Source organism: Scardinius erythrophthalmus, assembly GCF_964197995.2.
Source record: "Scardinius erythrophthalmus genome assembly, chromosome: 19".
In the NCBI taxonomy this organism is placed as follows: Eukaryota; Metazoa; Chordata; class Actinopteri; order Cypriniformes; family Leuciscidae; genus Scardinius; species Scardinius erythrophthalmus.
The window spans coordinates 17,980,143-17,999,194 of NC_138239.1; the positions used below are offsets into that span (position 1 = coordinate 17,980,143).

A 19,052-nucleotide genomic window follows, 5' to 3' on the forward strand; every position below is an offset into this window, starting at 1 on the left:
ATGTTAACTCAAGTAGTTATGAAACCTTATTGTAAAGTGTTACCTGTATTTTTTTACAGCAATTATTAACCTTTGTTATTGTTTGCTAAAAAAATGTTCATTTTCATCATTAACTAATGTTAACAGATAGGCCTACAATGGTGATAGCCTATATAAATAGGCTAAATGCTGTGATTAACATTTACAAAGTTCAATAAATGCTATAAGTGTTGTTCATTGTTAGTTCATGTTAACTAATGTTAACAAACGCGTGAGAAATTTCATTTTATTTTATTTTTTATATATCATTAAAAAGTTTTGTTTAAAATGTATTTTGGGCAATTGACGACAGTTTAAAAAAAGTAGACTCCATAAATCATTTGCACTCTTCCCAAAATCATTTTAATTTTACACATGAACGCAGAACAAGGCGTTCTTTTCTCTTCACATCCTTCTCTCCGCCCCTCTATCCCGTAGCTCTTGATCCCTCCTCCTCCGTCCTTACAGTCTCATACCGGTACACTGCTCTCCATTCAGCCGTATGCAGATTGTATGTCCCGGGAGGTGGGACGAAAGCTGGGCCGTTGGAATGCTACGTGTCGCGCATCGCTCTTAAAAACGCTTCTCTGTCTGCATCTCCACAAACTAGGCTACCTCCTTAAAGTTCACCTGCGCGTTCAGTCCGCCCCGCCTCCGAGCGAAAGTCCAAACCAGAGCGCACTTCACCGGAGCGAGATGCCTGGAAACGCAGCACTAAAACCGGTGAGATTAGACTAGGAGCCGTAGCTTGCAAAACTTCTCTGTCGTGGATTGTTTATTTTGTCAGGGTTGTCTTTTTCTTCGTTGGCGTTCTTTAGACAATCGGTGTGTTTAGCAAGGGTTGTTGTCTGAGATGCGTTGATGGGGTTCGCCGTAATGTCAGACAACTTTTCTTTTTTTTTTTAAACGTGTTAGTGTTATATAACAGTCTGCGATCATTTGGGGAGATATTGGGCAAGCGCTCTGCTTCAAATCTGTGTTATAGGCTAGACTTACTGGCTTGTTAAATGTATATAACTGAAAAAATACTGTAAACTAAGTGATTTAAAGGGATAGTTCATTTCGAAATTAAAAAATTATGTCATCATATACTCACCCTAAAGTTGTTTCAAACCTGTATGAATTTCTTTCTTCTGCTGAACAACACAGGAAGATATTTTGAAGAATGTCAGTAACCAAACAGTTAACTGGATCCATTGACTTCCATAGTAGGAAAAAAATACTATGGAAGTCAATGGATCCAGGTAACTGTTTGGTTACTGACATTCTTCTAAATATCTTCCTTTGTGTTCAGCAGAAGAAAGAAATTCATGCAGGTTTGAAACAACTTGAGGGTGAGTTATATATGATGACAAAATTTTCATTTTGAAGTGAACTATCCCTTTAACATTAAACAGAAATGTGAGAACATAAACTTGGCCTTATAGCTAAATTTAAAAAGCAAAACAATTATGAATTTTCATGTTGTGGAAAAAAATGTAAAATATATTATACAGAAATAGCCTATAACACCATTATGTTGGTCAAAAGGTAGGCCTACTGAAATTAATAAATTGTCTATAAATTTATACCATTTAAAATAATTGTGACGCCATTTACGAGAAAATACCTTTGTCAAATTAAAAATTTAAGAAAAATTATATAAAAATCGACCTTTATTATATAGCCTAGTTAATGCTTAAATATGCCAGTGTAATTTGATTGTGTTCACTTGTTTATCGAACAACTGTACTGCTAAAATATGATAATACTGGAATAGTTTCTCAATTTAAGAATGTTTTGAAATAGATGTTTGAAACCAATATACAAAACCATTGCTATAGAGAAAATAAACAATATTCCTGTAATTTGCTATTTCCAAATATTACAAGAAATCATTCCTATAATATTTGTACAAATATTGCTATAATAACTGTACAAATAATATAGGAATAATTTCTTGTAATATTTGGAAATGGCACAGTTCCATCTATACAGTATGAAATGTTTCACGCTTGCGTAGTGCTCTGTCTTAGAGTTCATGTCAGTTAATCTGAGTCATAGACCAGAGTTCAGTTAGGGAGGCAATGTGCACTTGAAAAAAACTATCACACTTGGTTGTTTTGGTGTTTTTCGTGCATGTAGGCATGTGCCTTTATATTGAGTCTATAAACACTAACTTTGTAATTAACTTTATATAAAAAAAGTCCTTCTCAAAGATAAGAGTAAAAGGGAGCAGTTGCCATAGTTCTTAACTGCCTATTTTCAATACATTTTAACATATCATTTAAATATTTTAGAAATCACTTCAAGTGATAGCTGAAAAAATAACACTGTGATTTTGGTGATTAAAGTATCTGGAATAAAGCTGTGAAAATGGCTGCCTTCACTGTCATTTTCTACTCAAAAGGTGTCAGAGTCAGATATAAAACCATATTTTTATGACAAACCATCAAAGACGTTACAATATTTCTCTGTCCTGATTTGCTGTCTAGAATACACTGAAATATGTTATCTGCACTGCAGTCAGGAAGACAAAGATCCAGAGTCTGTTAGACCCTGTTCAGAGGTCAGAGTATATTCAGCTTATTTCATGCAAGTCATTCACATATTCAGGCTGTGTTCATTCATAAAAGCCTACTGACTCTGCATGTCTGCAACAGAGAAAAAGTGTGCGTTTAAGAGAGGTGGTCTGTTATTGGGATTCTTTGGAAGCCATGTGGGGTGTGTAATGAATGAATCTATTTGTTTTTCAAGCACTCCACAAGTAAATTCGAGACGGGGGTATAAAGAAAAGGCTGTGTGTGTGAGTGTACAGATAAATTACATCATTGACTGAGTGGTTAATGCATGATTTATCTTTTTTTTTATCTGACATGTAGCTGCCAGCAATATTTTTATATCTGACCTATGGGTGTGTGTCCTGTCCAAAGTTGTTGCAGACACATTCCTAGTTAATGAATATAATTTTCTGTTTATAAATCAGCGTTGGTTTTCCTGCAGCTCGTCTTGCACAAACAGTATTTTTCCAACTCAGTTCTCAGTGAGAGCTCTGCAGGGACATGGGGTTAAGGCAATACAACACAACGTATGAGTGTGTGTAAGAGAGAGAGAGAGATGTATAAAGTTATGGCTACCATGACTGTACAATAACCACATTGTATTAAACTCCCAATTTGAGACCAATAGCTGTAACACTGATATTTTAAGTATACTTCTTCTATCATATGCTACATCCAGTTAATTCTTACCAGCACATATGGATTTTCCAAACAAAGAAAAAGAGAAGTAAAACAACTTGCACAATTATGATTCTGCTTATATACGTTTCATCTTTAGGATTAATAAATATATTGTGTCCATTGCTTTGATTTCTGCCTCACACACATACAATACCACTCAAAATTGTTTGTTTTTTAAAGAAATCTCTTATGCTGTATTTATTTGATCTCAAATACAGTAAAAACAGTAAGTGTGAAATATTATTAAAATTTAAAACATTTCTGTTTTATTATAATTTAAAATGTCATTTATTCCTGCTTGGCCAAGCTGAATTTTCAGCATCATTACTCCAGTCTTCAGTGCCACATGATCCTTTAAAAATCATTTTAATATGCTGATTTGTGCTTAAAAAGCATTTCGTCTTATTATAAATGTCGAAAACAGTTGCGTTGATTCATATTTTTGTGGAAATTGTGAAACTTGGCTATGAGCATGATATTACTCATTTCCAAGTAGGTGGGCAATGTGACCAAAGTCTTATATCACGCTATAGTTATTCTTGCTTTAAATACAGTTATGATATCAACATTTTTTATACCATTGGAAATTTCATAAATTCTTATCAACCATTTTCAATGTCATTTAAAAACTAATACTAGCCTAAAAAAAAATCTCAAGCTTACTGAAGACAAGTAAACTGGAGGTACAAAAAGCTCTGGAGGTACATAAGACAAAAAACTTCCTTGATGTCAAAAGGCTAGAGTACAAAAGCATCTGCCAAATGCGTAAATGTGGATGAATTGTAAATGGAAAATGTAACTGGAGTATGAAAGCTCATTGTGTATTCCTGTGCTGCTCAGGTATAGTGTATAAAATACTAATACTACGCTAAAAATTGCTCTAAATGTTAGTATGTTTCCATGTGTGTGTTGTAGGATCTGCAGAAGTCCACTAATGTGGTATTCCAGGCTCATCATGTCAGCCGCAGCAAGAGGGGGCAGATCGTAGGAACCAGAGGAGGTTTCAGAGGATGTACAGTCTGGCTCACAGGTAATGCATTTCTTCACTTTAAAACCAGGAGAAATCACACAAGATGTCTGGCAAAGCAAATTTAAATGGGGAAATAAATTCACAAACCTGTGATGCCTGTAAAACATGTTGGTCTGAACTTTAAACCCCAGGCGCCAACTAATAAAAAACACGTTAAGTTTTTTTTTTTTGCCTTATACTTCCACTACACTGCCCCATCAGTGTGGATCAAGAACACCAAAAAAGAAATGTATTCCTTAAAACTCATATTACACTGGATTCATACAACTTGCACACATTTTTTATTTACTTTAAAGAAGTGAAAATCATGGGAATTTTACTGTTTTATAAATCTTATATTTTAAAATGTTGTTTATTCCTTGATGGCAACGCTTTATTTTAAGCAGACATTACTCCAGTCTTCAGTGTCGAATGATCCTTCAGAAATCATTCTAATATGCTGATTTAGTGATCATGAAATATTTCTTATTATTATCAATGTTGAAAACTGTTGTGCTGCTTAATATCTTTGTAGAAACCATTACATTATTAGGCCGGTTTCACAGACAGGGCTTGAATTAAGCCAGGATTAGGCCTTAGTTCAATTGGGATATTTAAGTAGCTTATATTAAAGCGCCTTACGGAAAAACATCACTGGTGTGCATCTTGAGACAAAACAATGACACTGACGTATTTTAAGACATGTCAGTGCAAGTTCCTTTTAACAGCTCAAACATGCATTGTAATCTGTGTAACCGAGGGTAAATGTCTTTACTGTCACTTTTGAGCAAAAAAAAGAAAAAAAACAACCCTTTTCAAATTATATCCAAGTGTAAGGAGTCTCTTATTTCATTGCCTTTGTGTGTGTGTGCAGGTCTATCAGGGGCTGGTAAGACAACATTGGGATTTGCTTTAGAGGAGTATCTGGTCTCTCACGGCATTCCCTGCTACTCTTTGGATGGTGATAACATCCGTCACGGCCTGAATAAGGACCTGGGCTTTACTTCTCTGGATCGAGAGGAGAATATTCGGCGTATTGCTGAGGTGGCCAAACTGTTTGCAGATGCTGGGCTTGTTTGCATTACAAGCTTCATCTCGCCGTATACCAAAGTGAGCAACCACACGAGCGACTGTGATTATTTTATCACTAATCCAGCGAAATTGGTTGAACTAGGTTTTGATTTTAATCAGAAGATCAAAACAAAATCACAACATTATTAGAAAGTTTTGAAAGTTTATGCAAGGTTTCTTTAAATCAAATGTGTCTTCTAGGATATATGTTGATGGGTTTTTCACTGCAGTACAAAAGGTCTTTACGTTTATTCATTTAGTGGACGCTTTTATTCAAAGCGACATACAAATGAGAATAAGCTGAACAGACAAGTGAACATGTAACACAAAGAGCAACAAACACTTTGTTTTTAATAAAATGTTTCAGAAAATACATAATGCTCAACTTCTTTACTCTGCAGGACCGTGCAGAGGCCCGAAGCATCCATGAGAAAGCGGGTTTGCCATTTTTTGAGGTGTTTGTAAATGCTCCTCTGGAGGTGTGCGAGAGCAGAGACGTTAAAGGACTCTACAAAAAAGCAAGAGCTGGGGAGATTAAAGGTACTATAAAAAATTGAAACTTTAAAACTGTGCTGTTCCAAAAAAAAAAAAGTACAAAACAACTTAACAGAAAACCATAGACACATCCTGCAAAAAGAGCAGACTAAACGTAAATACTCAACTTTCTTCTTTCATTCTCATCTTCCCCTGTTTTCCATGCTTCATTTCTCATCCAGGCTTCACCGGTATAGATTCTATGTATGAGTGTCCAGTGACTTGTGAGCTGATTCTGAAGACCGGAGAGCTCACAGTGAATGAATGCATTCAGCAGGTGGTGAACCTGTTGAAGGAGCAGGTTAGTCAGGAGCTGAACACAGGCTTGGGAATACATTTTATATACCATTTCTCAATTGGTGCACAAATAGCCTACCCTTATCTTTAGAGTACCTCATGGTCAGAAGTCCAAGGTTGAAGCCATTGTCAGATATTACCACAAGCCTCTGGCTACATATCTATCTGAATGCCACAACATTAATAGATAGAGCAGAATGTTTTGTAAAATTGAATCTGGTGCTCTAATCGATGTTGGGTGACGTCACTTCTTGTTGACGTTCAAAGTATTGTCAAACAAAACGGAGGCTAGCTCGACCCTCCATCCTCCTCATCCCCCCCCTCCCCCTCCCCCTCCCCCTCCCCCCTCCCCCCTCCCCCCTCCCTTCCGTGCTTCCTGAAACAGTCATGAACCATGAACTAACCCCCCAACCCCCACCCCAAAATCATTCTTGTCGGTTATTGGCTGGAACATAGTTTGTTATGTTTCGTGGTCCAGGCTGGACCAGTTTGTTTTTCTTGCCGTTTGTGGAGCCTGGGGTGTCTACAGAGACCGCGTTTTTTTACAGTGTGTTCAGGGGACAGGCAGCTAGCGGATAGTGAGGAGATGTTTGCTGTATGTGACAAAAATGTTTTGGCCTATGACATCGGTTAGAGCACCTTTAAGGGATCGTTCACCCAAAAATAAAACTGTCATTATTTACTCACCCTTATGTAGTTCCAACCCCTTGTGCTGTATTTTTTTCTTTAGAAAACAGAAATACACTTCTGTTCAAAAGTTTGTTAGTTTTCTTTTTTAGAAATTAATACTGAGCTGATCAAAAGTGAGTATAAAGACATAGGGCCCTATTTTAACGATTTGAAACGCAAGTGTGAAGCGCGAAACGCAAGTAACTTTGTGGGCGGGTCTTGGGCGCTGTTGCTATTTTCCCGGCGGGATAAATGACTCTTGCGCCCGGCGCAAATCTAAAAGGGGTTGGTCTGAAGTAGCTTCATTATTCATAGGTGTGGTTTGGGCGTAACGTGAAATAAACCAATCAGAGAGTCATCTCACATTCCCTTTAAGAGCAGACGCGCTTTTTCCATAGCGAATTGCTATTGTAACGGCGGATTTGCCAGGCGCGTGCCAGGAGCGGTTCACAGCCGAGGAGAGCAACGAAAAAGAAGTTACATTGAAATGGAGAAACCCACCCACAATTAACTTCGGTTAAACAGGCGTATGATAATTTGGGTAAATGTATAAGCTAGATGTATGCTTTTATAATAAATTGTCTGTCTGTCTGTCTGTCTGTCTATCTATTGTAATAATGTATGATTTGCAAAAATGAAAACTGCTGCTTCTGTGTAGATGAGAGTATCAAAGTGTATGTTGTGCACACGCTACATTGATTATGGTCAAGCATGCGCCCTTAAAATAGCATATGAATAACATGCACAACGCGCCACTGACTTTAAACTATTTTTTCCTGGTTAGTGGCGCAATTGTTTTCTAAACCTGCAAAATAGCATGAAGGAACGTTTGCGCCGGAACACGCCTCCTCTTTGCGCTGAACCACCCTGGGGAGCGCAAGTGTATTTCCTAACTTACCGACGTGCGTCTGTGGAGGGAAAAGTCCGCTTTGCGCGGGTGCAAAATAGGAATGATACATGCGTCGGTGTACAAAGTCAATTGCGCTGGGTGCAAGATAGGGCCCACAATGTTCTTTTGAATGTTCTTTTGATTAAAGAATCCTGAAAAAAAAGTATCACGGTTTCCACAAAAATATTAAGCAGCACAACTCTTTTCAACATTGATAATACAAAGAAATGTTTCTTTAGCATAAAATCTATGAAATATATGAAAATAGAAAACAGTTTGTACTGACCTAAACCTTTTGAACACTAGTGTAATTTTTAAAGAACCTTTACATTGTTACATAAGGTGGTGCATATAGAAGTACTCACGACAAGGAATTACTGGAGAAGGAAGACTTTAATCATCGAACACAACATTACATGGAGAAACACTACCCAACATCAACAACGTCGACCGACAAAGGCAGAGGAAGAAAACAGGGAATATATACATGGAAAACAAGGGGAGCTAACTAGACTAATTAACAAGACACAGCTAAACTAAATGAACTAATGAGGACGGTGAACCTGTGAACAAGAAGTGGCGGGAAACTGACCAACATGAACATGAAAAGAAATCCAAAAACAAACAGACATGCAACATACACAGATCTTTTCCATACAGTAAGTTCATAATTAAGAGCTGGCGAGCTTTAAAAACACTACGGAAGTGTTTGATTGTTTGCAAATAGTCTACATCTTATTATATACAGTATTGGCCAAAGACGTTTTTAATTACCCTACTAGTATTAAACCATAAAAATATAAGGAAGATATTATTATTCTTTTTTTTAATATATTTTAAATATGAAGGAAAAACACAACACTACCCTAGTGAAAAAAACCCTATACCAAAATGTATTTAAAATACATTTATTTCATACTAAGTATACTACAAATCCATATATAGTAAATATTTACTAACTAAAACATATCGCTTGAGACTTACTGATATAAATATAATGAAACTTTATTTGGAGTTTTTCTTTATTGCACAATGCACATTTCTTAAAATTAAGCCTTAAAATGTGTTTAATATAACTATTAGTAAGGATAGTAGGATGTCTGTATAATATACGTTTTAAAATATAAGATATTTAATGTGTACTTAGAGTATACTTGCACTAGTTCCACTTTAGCACAATCAAATATACTTAAGTATATCTTTAGTTGAACTTCAGCACTATTTCCAGATAACCACAAAATACAAAATGACTTGTTCCAATTTAGCAGACTTTAAGTACATCAATTTAGTATACCAAAAGGACAATTGGGGTATTTATATTAAGGACATAAAAATGTAAATGTATTTGTAGTATACTTAAAATAAATGTATTTCAAATACATTTTAGTATATTTATTTTTCATTATGGTAAACTTGGTTAAGGAATTTATCTGACAAAATTATTTGGCAAAAAATGCAAAGTACAGCTACTTTGACTATAACTTAACCAGTTTTTAATATTTTTTTAGTTCTCTCTTGTTTGGCAGTGCATGTGTTCATAATTTCTTTGTATGATAGCCTGGCAAAAAATGACTTCTGCACAGTTTGGCAGTTGTGTTATCACAAATAAAACAATTGATTTCAAGCACAACAATACAAAGTCCTTTTAAAATCTTTAATAATATTTTAACAAAGGGTGACGATGTCAACTTTCCTTGGCCGAACATTAGAAAAAATTATAGTATGAAAGTACAAACTATTCTATACTTATAATCTTCACCTCCACATTAATAATGGTAAAAAAAAAACCTAAACAACCTAAAATGTACTTTTAATTTTAATTAAAATTTTAATTAACTGCTTTCATTCACATCAAGGAAGTTATCTACTATCACTGAACAAACCTGACTTAATTGCAATTTCAGCAATGAAAGTATTTTTCAAGGGTCAGATCAGGTAGAAATAGCTCAAGGTAATATTTGCACATGCCATTAGATGAATACGTTTTTTTCTTTTTCTTTGATCTCTCTTTCTCTGTCTTTCTCAGAGCATTGTTCCCAGTGGAGTTGTAGAGGAGATTAATGAACTGTTTGTGCCTGAGAACAGACTCAAGCTGGCACAGGCAGAAGCTAACACCCTGCCCTCTATCAGCATCACCAAGGTAACAGGTAGCACTAGTCCACAAGACCAGGGACCACTCATGTTCAAGTGTTCATAAATATGTGTGAATTATTGACAGGATGACACATAGATAGCAGCTTTATCAGCCTGTGAACAGTGTTCTCTTATTACGATGCAAATTTATTCCAGAATCCCACAACAATAATTATTTCTTAAAGACCCCCTGTGGTGAAAATCAAGTTTTTAATGTTGTTTATATGTCTATGTGGTGTTTTTAATATGCTTTAAGACAAACCATGTGCAATTTCATAAGTCAACAACACCATTGATGAGTATTTTCTCCTTAAAACTCCAGTGAAAAACACACAGTCTCAAAAACGCGGTTTGAAATCGTCTGTGTTTCTTACGTCACAAACTACCTTATAACCAATCATATCGTTGTGTGAGTGGGCTTTAGCATATCATTAACTATTCTCTCAAGAGAAGCCAGGTTATCCCGCTATATTTTTCTGTTGATATGAAAAATCAGGTGAATTATGTATATGATATATTTTACGATGTTATGATAATTATATGCCTTTCTCCACTGATGTTCTGAGTTGTTCGAAGCGTTTCTAAGGATGCTAATTTTTAGAAGGCAGCTTTCTGACTTTAGGATAGCGAATGAGAACATAGTTTTGTGTAACATTAGCAACACATTATTAGTAGTTTGATAACTTGGTCAAGCAAAAGGCTAATCATATTAATTATCGTTATGTGTCCAACATTGTAGAGAGCGATACATAATACGCATTACCATTCTGATACATCGACTTGTAGATGACCCTGTATGAGTGAGTGGAGGCGGGGACTAATAAGCATATTCATGTATCCGCTTATACTAAATGAAGCAAGGGTGTAGAGTTACATTCAAGCTATTTTAAGGCATAAATACATTTTTTCACAGGAAAAAACATTTAAATATGTCCTTTCGGTTATCAACGATTAGTTTCAAGGGATAATTGGGGATAATTTCAAGGGATTATTGACTTGAGACGTATTTTCACTTATTATTGCACAAAGTTGTTACATAATCCTTCCTACAGACAATCAATCATAACAGACATTTTGAAGAATATGATATTAGCTAGCTGTTCCGTTTGTAAAAAGCTTTCTGTGTTTGTGTGTGTAGTTAGACTTACAGTGGGTGCAGGTGTTGGCTGAAGGATGGGCCAGTCCTCTAAAGGGCTTCATGACGGAGAAAGAATACCTACAAGTCATTCACTTCAACACCCTCCTGGATGGTAACATACAAGCATCTGATAACTTCTTTATAACTCACACCCATAAACGGTTTGGGAGTTGAGCGCGCCTGTTCTCAGTAACATACAAGCACACACATTTAAAAAGGTGTCTCAAATGTTTTAGCCATCGGCAGTCTCTTGTTGCAGTACTAGACAACTACTTCCAATTATTAGTACAACTCGTTTTTATTCCACACACAAGTAATCACACTTAGTCAGGATAATCGTCTTAATGTTGGCGATGGCACCAGCAGCAGAAGGCTGAAAAAGAAGATGTTTCATGCATAAAACAGCAGGTGCCAGTGCTGCTTGCAGAAGACAGAATGATGCAATGATCTGGCTTTCTGTGAAACTCACACGCTTTGCTTGCTTTAATTGGGGTGGTCAGCAAACATCGATCAGGGGAGGAGGCAGTATTTTCAAAGTATTTGCAATTGCATGCAAGCAAATATTATTCAGTGTACTGACATACATTGTTAGCAGCATTTAACCGAGCAGGTAGCTAATAATGCATCAAATTCAAGACACCTATAGAGAACAATCACTTGCTCTGCTCCCCTATACCTAAATTCACTACTTTAGACTTATGTCTACAGCGCCTTCTGGTGTCATCTCAAAGAGGCACAAAATCACTTTCACAGACTTTTACTTCACTGTTCCTTGCTTTTGGAATGATCTGTTTAACTCAAACTGAGCTGCTGAGACTTTAGCCATTTCTTGAAAATGTCTTGATCCATTAATACTAACACTTTCTATTTTATTTGTATTATATCAATTTTTTTCTATTTATTTTTTAAAAAATGTGCTAGACTAACTGGGACTCGTCACAGCATTTATTGTTACCCTTTTGTTGGTTTAATCGATTGTATTGTTCTCCTCATTTGTAAGTCTCTTTGGATAAACCCGTCTGCTAAATGATTAAATGTGAATTTAGATGTTTTATAAATAAATAAAGTGATCTCTTCAAAATTATTTATAATATGTGTTGATTAACTTACCTATCCCTAAATACAGGGGGTATCATCAACCTCTCAGTACCCATTGTCCTTCCTGTTGCCAGCGAGATTAAAGAACGTCTTCAAGGCAGTGCAGCTGTGGCTCTGGAGTACCAGGGAAAACGCGTCGCCATCTTACGCAGCCCAGAGTTCTTTGAACATCGAAAGGAAGAGCGATGCGCTCACCAGTGGGGGACAACCTCTCCCAAACACCCTTACATAAAGGTATTAAATATTCTTTAACCAATGTCATGATAATGAATGCATAAAAAATACTAAAGTATTGAGGAAACCTTTAAGAAGTCTCAGCTGAATACACATAACTTATTTGTACAAGAAAAAAGGGCTCCGACATGGCACAAATTGTTTCTTAAATAATAAAACTAGCTAACTGAAATTCATAATACTAAAAAAAAAAGAAAAAAAAAAGAGAATACAACTGTTGCAATGAATGACTGACAATGAATGACTCACAAATGCACATTAACTACATTCTTTAACCACTTACCTGTGAATAGATGGTTTTGGAAAGCGGTGACTGGCTGGTAGGGGGTGAGCTAGAGGTATTGGAGCGAATCAGATGGAATGATGGACTGGATCAGTACCGTCTCACTCCAAGGGAGCTGAAGCAGAGATTTAAAGAGATGAAAGCAGGTATAAGAAAATGGGTTAAAGAGGACAGTTAAATGGATAGTATAAAATTATTTACTCACCCTCAAGTTAAGTTACCCTGTATGAATTTCTTCTGCTGAACACAAATAAAGATATTTTGAAGAATGTTGGTAACTATACAGTTAATGGACCCCATTGACCTCCAATTAAACCAATTAAAGCACTAACTGGAATTGACAATTTCATTGTTTTCCCAGACGCAGTGTTTGCTTTTCAGTTGAGGAACCCAGTGCACAATGGCCACGCCCTTTTAATGACCGACACGCGTCGACAACTGAAGGAACATGGGTATCGTAGGCCAGTGCTACTTTTGCATCCTTTGGGTGGCTGGACCAAAGATGATGACGTGCCTCTAGAATGGAGAATGAAACAGCATGCTGCCGTGCTGGACGACGGCATTCTAGACCCTCAGTCCACCATTGTGGCCATCTTTCCCTCCCCTATGATGTACGCTGGGCCTACAGAGGTACGTACTAGGTGTTCTTTCATACATGCCTATGAACAATGACATATAGAGCCCTTTTACACACACAGATTTTAGTAATGCTAAGGATTTTTAAGCACTTTTTTAGTTTACACAACCATCCAATATTTTGGGGTATATATTTTACTTTTGAAAGAAATTAATACTTTTAAGCAAGGATCCATTAAATTGATCAAACGTGAGAGTAAAGACATTTATAATGTAACAAAAGATATTTATTTAAAATAAATTATGTTCTTTTGAACTTTCTATTTCATCAAAAAATCCTGTATCACTGCTTTAAACATTTATAATAAAAAATCTGTGTATTAGAATGATTTAGAAAAGAATATTGCCGGAATAAATTAAATTTTAATATATGTAAAATAGTAATAATATTACACAGTATTACTGTTTTTTACTTTTAAAAATGTAAAAAAAAAATCGTTTGAATGGTAGATTAAATAAAGCTATATTTTTTAAGAGATTTATCTAAAATTATATCCGGTTCATAGTCTAAGATTCTCATGAATTCATTTAATTTGACACATAACATATAAGTGCCACCCTTACAAATACTAACCTTGTCCGTGTGTCTGTCAGGTCCAGTGGCACTGTCGTGCAAGGATGATAGCAGGTTCTAATTTCTACATTGTGGGTCGTGATCCTGCTGGGATGCTCCACCCAGAGTCAGGGAAGGACCTTTATGAACCAACTCATGGAGGTAAAGTTCTGTCCATGGCACCTGGACTCACATCTGTGGAGATTATCCCTTTCAGAGTGGCTGCATACAATAAGACCAAGAAAGCTATGGACTTCTATGACAAAGATAGGTGAGATTGAAGTGCATAAAGTGCAAAGTTCTAACAGTACTTGAAATATTTTAAAATATACTGGTTATAAATCTCTATTATTGGTATCCATTAATTGACTGTGGCAATGGTTATGACACACACTGACCATATTTACATGTACATAAAAATCTATCAAAAATAGTATAAACACATTTGAGAAAAGAAAATACAGAGTTGTTTTTACAGTTATCCAAAGAAATTAAAGTAAAATATTATACAGACCAGTAAAAGCCCTGTAAGCAAAGTCTCATGACTCATGTTTCTTGGCATTTCAATTAATTGTGCTCATCAATTATGTCACTGTGCAAAAGTAATAACAATGACCAAAATGGAAACACCGAGCATTTCCAGTACTTCACAAGACATTAACAGGAACAGATGAATGTGCATTTAAATCATTGAAAATATGCTGATTGCATGCATTCCAATGGAAATTGCATTCCATGGAAAATTCCAATTCATAGTTTTCTGTCATGTGACTGATACGGAGACATTGAGGGCACATCTTCCACAGACCTGCAGCACAGGCCTGTCAAATTTCTATGTGATCAAAATTCTTTGCAAGTTTTGGGCACTTGTGATCCATGCACAGCACCTGCTGCAGTATTTCAATCACTAAAAGCAGCAGGACATTCTAAAACGCTTAATGCGGAAAACACTTAAAGTGCCGCAATGTAGTAAAACAGGAGGAACGCCTTGTTTTGCCCTCCAGGTGGGAGTTCCAATAAGTGTGTGATGCCACATGAAAACTATGAATAGATGTGAGGTATATAAATGTCTTTTCGCAATAACCAGGAACTTATGCAAAAATAATGTCCGTGTAAACTGGTTGCTTAGTGGTTCTGAAGCATGAAAGTCAGACTGGTTCTACTACTTTTCTCTATTTTTCAATTCAGACATGCTGAGTTTGAGTTCATCTCCGGGACAAAGATGCGCAAGCTGGCTCGCAGTGGAGAGAACCCTCCTGAGGGCTTCATGGCCCCTAAAGCCTGGAAGGTCCTCACCGAGTATTACAATTCCCTACAGAAAGACCAGTGATGACACATACAAGAAAGTTCCAACACAGAAAACCTCAGAAGATCACAGAGCATGTGGTTCACACTGCCTCTAGAACTACTTCAGGCATTGAAAAATGAAGGTGCGCACTTACAACGAGCTGGCGGGAAAGGTGGTCAAGATTTCCTGTGAATAATTATATTACGACAGCATTGTTTTTAAAGGGAAATATGAACATGCTTTCTCAACTGTGAAATTTAAACTGATGTGCCTTGATTAATAGATTGCCAGTTCCAAAGAGATTATGAGATCTTGTTCTTAAATTGTATTTAGAAATGTGCATTTAAGTGAAAATATATATCGATTGTAATCTAAATGAAGCAATTACTCTACTGTTCAAAAGTTTGGGGACGGTAAGATTAAAACGTTTTTTTTTTTTTTTTTTTTATGCTCACCAAGGCTGTATTTATTTGATTAAATGGTACAGTAAATAAAAAAATTAATAAAAAACAAGTCATTTATTACTGTGATGGCAAAGATTAATTTTTAGCATCATTACTCCAGTCTTCAGTGTCACGTCATCCTTCAGAAATCATCCTAATATGCTGGTTCGGTGCTAAAGAAACATTTCTTATTATTTTCTTTGATGAATAGAAAGTTAAACAGAGCATTTATTTGAAATATAAATTTTAAAAAAATTTGATCAATTTAATGCATTCTTGCTAAAATCTTACTGACCCCAAACTTAGCGTATATCAAAGCAGTCTTCATGTGGCCCAAATTGCAGTCAGATTTTACATCGTAACCTGAAAAATTTTGTTTACATCACACAAGAAAGGGGTTGTTATCTGGGGACCATATTGGGGAAAGCATATAGGGAAATATTTATTTTGTTCATTCAAAAACGATAATGAATAACACTGTTTTATTAAAGATTTAACAGCAAATGAAATATAATGTCAATTAGATATCTGTATATCTTATTCTGTTTTAATTAAACCTTTGTACTGTGATTACATAATTGTGACCATGTGGCTCCTTTTTCAGATGCTCACAGTGTGACTGTATGTACAGCTTGCTTCCTGTTCTTTGAATCAAGGGCAAAAGTTATGCAGCTCATCCACAGAAATATTGATGCTCCTCTGCCATCTGGTGGTCGTCAGTATACAGCATACAGAAACCACATGGCATCATGGGAAAAATAGCTGATTATGCAAATATAACTTCAGGTAACAGTTACAGTTCGTAACCAAACTGTTGTCGTGAACTTTTTCATTCCCGTGTGATGCAAAGAGCAATTCATAATGCACCCTAGAATATAGGTCCCAAAATCTGTTACGGGTGAATCACTCCTAAGCTAATGGATCGACTTAGGGAGCAGGGCTGTGAGTGTGTTCCACTTGACCCTAGGCATTCCCAAATGGATTTAGGGGATTCCCAATTAGACTTAGTGCGGATGAGAGCATTAGATCTAATATGTTCTAGGTAACCCTATTTAAATATGCTAACTGCAGTTGCAGTGCTATGCAATCCTGAAAAGGTTACAGTGAGTATGTACAGGATGTGTGGCATGGATTTTCCCAGGGAACAAGCATCTATAAAATAAGCCGCTGGAGGCAGGGAGACCTACTTTGGGTTAAGGACAAGACACACTCACCCATTTCCCTAAATCTAGTGCCTTGTGTTATAGTGTTTCTAAAACCCATTTATGGAGTAGATTGATAATAAGTAGAGTGGAATCAAGTATGTTTGATTAGGAAAACTATGTAGAGTTGGAGGTATTCAGGTTTGTGAAACACTGTTAATAAAGGGTTTTTATCATCCGAGAGCAGCTGAGTGGGTTTAAAGTCCCCATGACCCGACGGTTGTATTATACATCAAATTAGTACACCCCTGCTCTTGATGCATTGTGTGTGAAAAGATGGATCTCAAAACCATAGTCACTGCTGGTAAGGGTTTAAATATGCAAAAGAGGCTCGAAAACCATAGAATTTGCAGGACCTGGAGGATTTTTCTTAAGAACATTGATTGGGCAGTTTAACTGTTCAGAACAACAAGGGACTCGTGAACAACCATCACAAAAAAAAACAAAAAAAAAAAACAGCCGTGGATCATCAAGGTAACGACACAGTATTAAGAATCAAGTGTATGTAAACTTTTGAATGGTAATTTTTATCATTTTTATTTTGTCTTGTGAATTATATGTAAACATTTTATGTAAAATAACTTATTCAGGACAGTAAAAAATATAACATGCATTTTGCATGATCCCTCTTATTTTGTAAAAAAAATAATTAACATTTAGCAGATATGCATATATGTGTGTGTGTGTGTGTGTGTGTGTGTGTGTGTGTGTGTGTGTGTGTGTGTGTGTAATCAATAAGGTACGAGAGACTGTGCTGTATGTATATTAAAGCCAAAAAATATGTATCAATGCAACTTTCATGAAGTAAAATCACTTAAAGGCTTCCTTCCGCTGGAAAAAATAGTCCCTGACCGTGAACAGCAACAGAAGTTACATTAGCCTATTTCGCTATTAGATGGAAAAAGACTTGTCTTATGAGTAAGTCAGTAGAGAAGACTTTTATATTGAAAGGACTGAAGCAAGAAGCAACTGACAAATGACTAGAGTGTCAGGGCACGGGAGAAAATCCCAACTAGGGACAAGAGTAGTCAAATTGTGACTACTCGCCACCACAATGTCGTAAATACGAGTGGGAGGCTCGGGATTTTCTTTAAACCCCGATCTTTACGAGTTGGGGGCGTGTCAGTGAAAAACATGGCGGAATATTGAAAGGTTTTTCTGTTTACAGCGAAGTATGATTGATTGCATTATAAAACAACTGTTACAGGTGTCGTGCCGAAAAGTGATGGTCTGCCGAAAATTGATTGCATTATTTATTGCAATAAGTAGAGGCTTCAATCATTTTGTTTTAAGTAGAATACTGTATTTTATGGGTTGTTTTCGACATTTGAAGGTATTTTAACAGGTAAAAAGGGCTGGATTGGTTGGTACACAGCAGGTAAAATATTGCAGAGTAATACGGATATTTGCAAAAGAGATCATGTCTTTATTTTATATATAGCTTAGCGGTAGGCTAAGTCATGTTATTATAGGCTACAGTCCGTTTTCCAAATACAAACACGTATTCCATCGGCAACAAAACAGGCTTCTATTATTTCCTATAATGTAAATGTCATACCTGATTAAGCTATAAACTGCAAACGCTTATTTGGCCACAATTGTTATTATTATGTTAAAAGAAACGTTAAAGTATCACACAGACATACCTTTGCTATTACCACGGACATAAACTGATGGTTATTTATTTGCACGTTATGTATGTTTAATCCAGCTGTAGACGTTAGGAGATAGGCGCAATCAATTTTCGGCGGACCATCACTTTTCGGCACGACACCGGCAAAGTGTGAAATCCCGGTATTGTATAGAATGCCTGATGGTTTTTGGCAAAAATACATGACCTAATTCTATACATTACCTAGGCATTAAATAGAATGCCGGATTACACACTTTGCCGGTAACATAACAATACAACATAATATGTAACGATAAAGTTTGCAGTGGCTTCTTAAATGAATTAAAAACATATTAAGGCAAAGCACACCTGATGCACATTTCTCTGATCTTCATTTTCTAGATCTAGAGTTTAAGAACCTTGCTGTAGCCCATTTTTGTGTGATTAATCAAGAGAAAGTACTTAACCACCATCTTACTCCGACCAAAGTGACTTGAACGCACCTGCCGTCGTAAACGACGTCCCGCCTCGTAAATACGAACTTCCCAGGAGGACTCGCAACTGTCTCTCGGCGCGTTTGGGCATGATCAGTCGGCTAAGTAGGCCTATCAAATTACATTCATAATCGGCTTTACAGTCGTTAAGTGTGTTCCCAGGTTAAGAGTTTTTTTAGGCGCGAATGTTGTTATTAAGATCTCAAATGTGACTAATGTATAATCATAGT

The 19,052-nt window shown here is 36.3% G+C and overlaps 1 protein-coding gene across 1 annotated transcript; it reads left to right on the forward strand.

Annotated features, from left to right (window-relative positions):
* The first annotated feature begins 524 nt into the window (after positions 1-524).
* On the forward strand, positions 525-16,090 carry papss2a (3'-phosphoadenosine 5'-phosphosulfate synthase 2a). The gene is made up of 12 exons (XM_081347283.1): positions 525-741; positions 4,155-4,269; positions 5,123-5,358; positions 5,721-5,859; positions 6,036-6,154; positions 9,735-9,848; positions 10,980-11,091; positions 12,106-12,311; positions 12,605-12,740; positions 12,956-13,224; positions 13,825-14,054; positions 14,972-16,090. Exons 1-12 carry the CDS (start codon positions 532-534, stop codon positions 15,111-15,113), a joined length of 2,028 nt encoding a protein of 675 aa, XP_081203409.1. The 5' UTR covers positions 525-531; the 3' UTR covers positions 15,114-16,090.
* The last annotated feature ends 2,962 nt before the right edge of the window (positions 16,091-19,052 follow it).